This window comes from Lottia gigantea (genome assembly GCF_000327385.1).
Source record: "Lottia gigantea unplaced genomic scaffold LOTGIsca_48, whole genome shotgun sequence".
Classification (NCBI taxonomy): Eukaryota; Metazoa; Mollusca; class Gastropoda; family Lottiidae; genus Lottia; species Lottia gigantea.
In genome coordinates, this window is record NW_008709663.1 from 1,708,068 (window position 1) to 1,717,463 (window position 9,396).

Here is a 9,396-nt window from a genome sequence, read left to right on the forward strand (position 1 = left end):
CTTAAACAAATGGTGTGTTAAAATAGTATAATAGTGGTCTAAGTAAGATGGTTTTTGTTCGTGGTAGAAGTTTAAAATAATAATTACCCCTGAAAACAAGAAATAATCAGAGAAGACAAAATTTGTCCCCTTTTTTATTGACATTTATATAATAAGCAGCAACAAAATAAACAGTTGAAAAAAATCAACCTGGGGCCTTATTCTTGAAAACTAAAATAAGATAAAATCGAGATAACAGAAATACAGTAATCTGATTGGATTATGTACCAAGCCCTACGATTTGAATATGAATTGACAGGTGCATTAACAGATAATTACCAGGAAATCTGCGATTGCAACGATCCAGTCAATCAAAAATTCCTGATCTTTTAAACAGATTTGTTTGTAAAAAGTACATTAACTATTATACATATACCGTACATATTTTGACAACAAAAAGCAACAAGGAGCCTTAAAACATCTTTTTTTTTAGAGAAACACTTCACTATGGGAATGATTGGTCAAAATTCAATGTCATAGTAACTAATGACCTTGAAAGGTCACACAATGATCTTTTAACTAAAGGTAAAACCAAGTTACATAAAATATCAACCCTGATGAACTTAAGATCATTTCAGATGAAATTCAACAATTTGAATAATTGACCTTCACCTTGTAAGAGGTCAAACAAATGACCTTGAACTTGATAATTTTTTCTAATCTAAGATGAAAGTTTAACTAAAATCTCCTCCACACACTATATGTTTTATAAACAGCATTTTTTGAAGATTTTCTTCATTAATTGTTCCCACTATTTAGATGTTTATTACCACTTATTTCCATGGAAACATTTTACTCCACCAATCAAATCAATATGATTTAAAGTTTCAAAATCTTTTTGACCAATCGCATCACAGTATCCAACATTCTTTTATATCTTTATACTTTTCTGTCAAATCACATTTACGATTAATTTCTATTTCCACAGCCAGTCCTTTCAGCAGTCGACAATATCTGCATTTTACTCCACTTCACAGGCTCATGGCCTTCGACACGATATGTGTCTCCACTTTCTGGCTTTCTTTCTCATCAACCAATCATATTGTTTGTTACATCTCTGCAATGTTGATTGTCGAATAAATAATTCTAGGATTTCACACACAGCACAGAGTTCAACACAGCTAGAGATGTTAAGAGAGTCTCTGATTGGTTCATCACTTTACATTCCTTCTTTACCATTGGTTACTCTATTTTTCCATCATTTTGATTGGGTAATTTAAATTTGTCATTATGACATCATAATTATGGTATATAATAAACGATTTTACCACAGCACTAAATTCTCTCGGAGCGTCATTTTCACTCGAATGTCGAGCACAGTCACTTATTTCTGTACCAAGTCCACTGATTGGTCAGCTCTATTTATACCAACAAATCTCATTGGATGATATATTATGCTCTTTGGTTGAAATTGAATACTTTGTTTTTTAAAATAATGATAAAATGTTAAATGTTATTTGATTGGATAATATATTATGTTAGGAAACCTATGATTGGTTGATTTAGAGGTAGTTTAAATCCAGGGCGTGGTGAAGGGCAGCAAGATCGGAATGGTTTGAAATTCTCCAAAATGGCCAGGTCATCTGAAAAGAGAAAAAAATATTTCTTGATTTCTGGTCACTTTTAAAAACATTAAGCCAGAAAAATTCACATGGAAAATTACAGTTAAATTACCATTCAATGTTTGTCAATATGTTGTTTCAAGGTTTCGTTTTGCAGTTCGGATTGTTAGTCCTCTGTTTATTTATTCAACAATAATTGAATTTTGAACATTTGTTGAAATCTTTTAAATATGAAATATTTGTTGATTCTGTCTATGTAATAATAATTTAATCATTGATGATATGTATAATATGTAATATAAAGGTTTCGGAACAAGCCAAGACTAATGTTAATAATATTTACCTGTTTGGCCGCTGTTTCTTCATCTCGACCATCACCCACGACGACGTACGTACATTTTCTACCGTAACGAGATACAATTCTTTCAAAACTACTTTCTTTTCCTGAAAATGAAACAAAATTTATCATCAAATTACTAATTAAATTAAATTTATCATCAAATTTACTAATTAAATAACAGTAAAATATATAGATCAAGTCTCAAGATCTAGACCTGTGATATTTATGGCAATTTTACTCTCATATTTCCTGACATAAAATAAACGATAGCCAGTTGGATGGCTGTCCGCTATCTGATTCGAATCCTCCTCAAGGTAGGAAAAATTATTAAATTTGCAAATTATCCTTAAAAAATAAAACGACTCGCTTCAATTCAACCATGATGGTAAGAAAGTTTGGACCTTGCTAACAAACTAAATCAATTATCAAAAACAAAATTTTCACATTAACAAAAAAATAGCGAATCAAATAAATATCTAGTTACACATCAGAAAAAAACTAAAAACTAAAAATCGACAAAACATATTTTTTTATTTCTCAGGGAAAATACGACTCAAAAGTATCGTGTATCCCAGCAAGATTCAGAGAAAAAGGCATAAAAATATTAACATAACCTTTCCAAAGCTTTCAGTAACCGAATTTAAAAGTAGCTAAAAGCGAATTTTTGATGTAACCATTTGTTTCGATGATATTGTTTTTATTTGTTCACATGGTAACGAAATGAGATTAAAGAATAATTATTATTATTATTATTATAAAACTCATCTCTGATTATTTCAAACTATTTTATTTCGCTGTTTATTTCCTTTGTAATATAAAAAGATAAAACGAAAACTTTGGTAAATTTAGCATGGATTTTGTTTTTGTGTAAACGACCTGGTGACCTTGAAAGAAAATGTTCTGAGATATTTTGCCACCTGATCAGTCTCGCGAAAGGGCAACTATTTACTAGAATTAAGACCATTTTACGCTCAATGTTCTCGGCTTACTATCCAATCTAGTCAGGAAATACCCAAGATGTGTCGAAGTTCTTCTCATGCTGATTTCTACACGTTCCATCTGGTGAATTGATAGAATTACATTCCAAACGACACAATCATAACAAATATTCCACCATTTTGAACAAAGCATGCTGGTAGGAGACTTATCTTAGCGATAGAGTAATGAAAAGAATGACAGAACCACGCCCTATGACATCAAAACCTGTGTTTATTTTCCTCAGTGAGTATTTGAATCCAGGTAGTTTAATCAGTATCTAATGGTTTCTGCTCACCATATTCCCCGCTGACAACAATCGCCATATCAGACAGCACAGAATTTTATCTTCGGACGCCTGGTACATATTAAAAGGTGGAGTTAAAATTACCTTCCCTAACTAGAAACTTAACGCGACTATATCAAATTCATAATAGTTTTTATCAAATAAAGTTTCTGCATTTTCACGAAATCCAAACATTATTTTAATCTGTGAAACACGAAAAAATAATTTATCTAAGGTAGAGAGAAGAAGATACGAAAATAAAATAAAACTCGAAATCAAAACAAACCCGTCTGTAGATTGACGTTTAATTGATAAAATTCCGTTGTTTTTTTTTTGTATTTTTATTAACTACTGTAAGGTGTAACGCCATGGCGTCAAGTTGGTTGAAGAAAATCTTAGATTTGGCATGTTTCTTAGGAATAATAACCATTGTGTTTATATTTTCTTGAATATCAATCAAAATAATTTATAACGATTCTTTGTATTACATTTTAAGTTATTTTATATTATTTCAGCAACTTCCTAAACTATTGCGTATCTTGGAATATTTTTCAAAAAAAATATCTGTTTTATATCCAAATCCTTCCTTTTCTTCTCTTTCAAATTACTCTTTCACCCCCATCCCATCCTGTGCCCAAGCCCTAACATGCCCCACCCCTCAGTATTAACCCTGACCCCTACCTACCTATTTTTGTAGCACTATATATATTGTCTATATCAAAGACACCGCCCAAACCATATAATAAAACTTTAGCTAGAGCTGGAACTAGTTGTGTTGTAGTCACCAAAACATTTACACAATTTGTCCTGAAATATCAACAAAATTCACAATCAAAAATCAAAATTTTGAAACAACATTAAGGGGTAGAGATCACGTTAAATAACGCAACCTTATATTATGGTTTGGAACTAAGTTTGAAGATAGTGTAAATAATTTCTGGATGAAAAACTAAAGACAGAAATTTATGTTTTTCTAAATGTCATTAAAATTTTGTTTGCAAATGTAAGAAATAGCTCAAGACAAGTTTTAAAATGTGTGAAATTGTGTAAAAAAAAATGTTTTGAAGATTTGTGGAAGAAAGAGACAAAACAGACCATCCTGAAGTCAATTAATCAGTAATTAGCTAACGAACCTTCCCAATTAAAAGATAAACATCGCTAGATCAAAAGGCGTGATGATCAAAAACTGTGAGAAAACATTGCCAGTGTTATTTAGTTTTTAAAATTAAAAGAAAACAAAGATTGTTTTTAGAGAAAACATGAAAAATAGTTGATTTAACCTCGAAATGGGTGTAACATCTATTCAGCATCAGAATTTACAAATTCCACCAAATTTAGTTCAAACAATTTCTCACTTTTGTCAAGAATTTGAACAAATTACATTAGAATTCAGTGATAAAGAGGTCAAAGTTGAAACTAATCCAAACAAATTGTAGGTTATTGAACAATATATTCATTGTTGAAAGCTCTGTCCATTTTCCAAGATATTTTTTATTTCACATTATCATATATATAGGTCAAACTTTTTGAGATAAGCAATGATGCAAAATAATTTTTTTTATGTGTCAGTTTACATTTAAACAAGGTAGTAGATATAGCGTCTCTGAAACATTTACAAACCCTCATCAGGACATCTAGTTTTGGAATTGAAGGTTACATAGAGCAGACGACTTGAGAAAGAGACCTTTAAGCTGTTCCAGTCATTAGAGAAATGAAATGAATGGAGTTTTACGTCCTACTTTTCTGCACCATGTGGGCTAACGAAGACGGGCAACGCCATACAGGGTGCCATGAGCGGCATTAGCATGATCTTTTTCGATTTCCAACTGTCGAGAAGTCTTTAACGTACACAGCCTGTAGCACACGGAGCCTCATTTTATTGTCCCATCTGATCAACTACACGCTTTTTCCATGTCAGCCCCTCTTGCCTGCATCACAGACAGGGGGGGACCGGGTTGAAAAATCCAAAGGTATTATCTCGACCTATGTCTGGATTGAACCCTGGACCTTCAGGTTAGCGAACAAGCGTCTAACTCACTGAGCCACCGCACCTCCTCCAGTCATTAGAGAAAAGCACCGAAAGATATAAAGAATTAGACCTTTGGAATAAGAATAATAGAATTAAGGCAAAAGTTTAAAGTGAATCTTACCTAGAGTTTATAATAGAAAGAGAACGTAAAGCCGTTGTTAACCAGTTATCAGTATATTGTTCTATTTCCTGTCGTAGTTGTAACCACTGTTCACGTTTCGGGGTACCCAATAATCCTAGAAAATAGTAAAATAACAGTTGAGCTAGGGATGGGAAAGAGTTTAGAAAAGAGTTGGTAGTGTAACCATTGCTTATAGTCATGTAAATGGACTGTTAGTGACTATGATGAATGTCGTCTGCTATGCAACTAGGTGCTGTGGGTTCGAATCCTTAGTACCTGATCCAGAGAATATTTTTTATTGTTAACATTGACTTACAATAAAAATAATGAATAAAATTTCAAACCTACCTCCAACATTATTTCTGTATGTATTATAAATCTCTTTCATTCGGCGATATCGGAACGCTAATTTTCTCATCCAATCAACACCTCCCCGTACTCCCGTTGCTAGGCATAACGTAGCGTTATTAGCTGCTGCATGGAATCCATCAGTCGCGAAGTTATAATTACTGAAAAATATAAATTTTCCATTTAAATAAAGCTGATTTGGATTTGAGACCATTTTCCTTAATAAACCTTACACACACGACAAATTTAAAAAAACGTCCTACATTTTTGCACCATGTTGGCTAATGAAGACAGGCAACACCATGCAGTGTGCAATGAGGGAAATTATGCCAGGACAGCGGCATTAGCCTGCTCTTTTACGAAATCCAACTGTCGAGGGGTTTTGTCATGCACAGCCTGTATATGACAAATTTAAGCATGAGATTTTGTAGAAATAGGAAACATAACGTTGCTGATTCAATTATTATGGACAGAGTGTCCAGACCTCAATCTATAAATTTATCGTGATTTGACCAGAGAATGTTTTATGATTTTTTCAAATTAAAGGAGAAAAAAGAACTAAACTAGGGAATTTAACGATCTGATGAATCTTTAAATTTTATAGATAGATTGAAGTAATGTTTGGGACATTCTATTGGAATTACATCATCATCCAAATGGACAAGAAAAACAAATACAACATTGTTCATACTGAGAATATTTCAGTCTTTAGATCTCAATATACCTTCTACATTTTAAAGATTGTCAGTATTATTTTCATCTATTAAACTACAGAACTTGCTAAAATTTCCAAAAAGAAACTTTCAACTTTTGATGAGAAGAAAGCTTCTCCAATAAGATAAACCACAAAGCTCAAAATGTCTTATAAACTGATTATAACAAAATAAAAGTAAAAAGACCAAAGAAAAATGAGTAAAAATTTGTAACAGTTGGCAATGATAAGAACTTGTACAAGTTAATTATCAACGCTAGGATTCAATAATTAGTGTTTGTGTGGCCTTAAAACACACACCAGGGGGCACTCTAACACCTGTTGAGTTTTGTCAGTTGTAGCGTAATTTCGGCAGTGTTGAAATAATGTAAATCACTGGAGGTCAAAGGTTAAGATGAGTCTGTGTTTGTATCAGTATTATTAAGAACTTGGAGAAAATAGTTTTCAGAGTAAGAGGTTCTACTTGGCATGAAATCAAATCAAATTTAAATTTTACTATAATTTACTTAAGCAACACCTGTACAATGTGAAAAATATAGTCAAGTTTGTGTGACGGTTATATCTAGTTCTTTAGAAACACCTGATGGAACTTCTCTTTGGAGGAGTCCACTACTATAATAGTTTTACTGCTGATTTTGCCATGCTTCGGATGAGATTTTGAGTAACTGAATTGTCTTGCTTGTACAAATTTTTATTGCATTGGTCCTCAATTACTTCGCAGGCATCATCCTGAATCTATAGTCTGACAAAATTACATCATATAAGCCTATATATCCAACCAACAATATAAAGTCGACAAGCCCATAACATCAATGAGGTATCAAATGAGTCCAAAATGAAAAGTAGGTAGGTTTCCTTGTGAATATCGATACTTTCAGAGGAAAGAGTTTAAATTCCCTGATTTCTTCACTTGATAAATAATTTGTTAAAAAATAAAATGAAGATATTTCAACAAGAAAGATAAAGTAATCATCTGTTTAAGATGAAAGAAAATAAAAAATGATAAAATTTAATTTGATTATCTGGTAGTTTAACATTCTGATAACTTCTGATTACATTTTACCACCTTTTTTAATCTTTTTTTCTTAGTCAAATTGATCGCTAGTTACTTCACATTTCTGACTAAAATATACAACATATTAAATCTAAATATCTTGTGCCACAATTTCAAGGTATCAAAGTGGAATCACAGGAACCACAGACGTCTGATTGAAAATTGGAATGATGTAAATTGAAGTTGTCAGTGTCCCTGATACACATAAAATATTTAGAAAACTTCTTTACAATCTCTTTAACTGCAGATGAAGCTCAATTTCAGCTTTCTTTATGTTCATTGTTTGTAAAACTAAATTGAAAATTATTAATGTTTATTCCAAACTGACAAAAAAATATTTCATCAAATGCCAAATTATTCTAATAAAAAACCCTCAGAAGACCCTAATTTTATAATCTTAACTTTTGACACAATAATTATTGAAATAAGGGTCCAATTAAAATAGGGGTATGACAGGCACATGGTCAATTTGTCAAACTTGTCATTAATTAAAATTAATTAAGATTTGATAATTAAATAATTAACGAAGCAACAGTCATGTATCTAAAATAATTTCAACTACTGACACATTTGACCGAAAATTTTGAAAAATAAAAATTTTTTAACTTTAAAATTCCTTTAAATCAGAAAACATCCCGACAAAATATGTGAAATTGGGTCAACATGGATCCAGTATTTTTAACTTTTATGAGTGGTCATTATCATAATGACCCCCCCACCCCCCTCTCCCTCCCCTCTCCCTTATCAATAATTAGCTTTGACCATGGTTAACTTTATCCAAATAGTTTTGTATGAGGCAGAAATTTAAACAACTTTTTTAACCTATTTTATACAATAGAGATTAATATAATATTCGTATAAAATTGATGAGTTTCAAGTATGTGTGAATACTTACAAAACAATCAGTAAAATGGCAACATTAAAGCAAGTTGATTGGTCAGTTAAAAAATCATGTTTGATCATAAATAATTATTAAAAGTCCCTAATACTATGGTAACCTGCTACAGTGAAACATGGTAGAAATATGTAGGTGGTGTGTTGAAGATACAATGATTAGTGGGTAAATCATTATTTTTGAATCAATCAATACTGAAGAATGACAATATTCAAGTTCTTTAGGCCCCTAAATTTGAAATATCAGGCACTATTTCTAGAATTATTTTGTCTAGGTAGACCTATCCCTAATTATAGATTTGTTAATTTTTGCTGTGTAGGTCTATTTAGTGCTTAATATTCACAAATTTCTGCGCTTTGAAAAATCTCCTGACTTTTCACCCAATCTCCAGATTTTTCAAGGCAAATCTCCAGATTTTTCAAGGCGAATCTCCAGATTTTTCAAGGCGAATCTCCAGATTTTTCAAGGCAAATCTCCAGATTTTTCAAGGCAAATCTCCAGATTTTTCAAGGCAAATCTCCAGATTTTTCAAGGCAAATCTCCAGTTTTTTCCCATGATCTGTACACATGAATGGTAACTCTGAATAAAGGAATTTTTTAAAGAATAGTTGAATTCGTTCTTACCTTAAATCTTGCCCGTTATCATCGGATGAAACATCGTCAATATGGACTTGATCACATTCCTAAAATATACAATATTATGAGAATTAATTGATAATTTCATGAAGTTAGGTTGAATTAATCATAAATATATACAGAATAAAACACTAGAGTACAGTCACTGTGGAAACTCTACAAAATTTATTTGATTTGGAATTTTTCAATGACATATTTGTTTATAAAATGAAAATATGAAATAATTGTCTGAAGATCAGATAGCGTGAAACTCTGACTAACAACAGGTTTCAGGTTCTGTTTTAGTTTTCTGAAGATCATACAGCGTGAAACTCTGACTAACAACATGTCTCAGGTTCTGTTTTAATATTTCTAATAAATTATAAATTAACTGTGGTCTAGAAGTTTTTCTGAATTCAA

General features: G+C 31.6%; 1 protein-coding gene across 1 annotated transcript; it reads right to left on the reverse strand.

The window, feature by feature from the left end:
- Positions 1–1,872: 1,872 nt before the first annotated feature.
- On the reverse strand, positions 1,873–9,044 carry LOTGIDRAFT_124788 (hypothetical protein; the record flags this gene model as incomplete). The annotated part of the gene is made up of 5 exons (XM_009061454.1): positions 1,873–2,045; positions 3,888–4,009; positions 5,353–5,467; positions 5,701–5,861; positions 8,986–9,044. Coding segments are annotated over 5 exons (630 nt in total), but the record flags the coding sequence as incomplete, so codon positions are not given.
- Between the last annotated feature and the right edge of the window lie 352 nt (positions 9,045–9,396).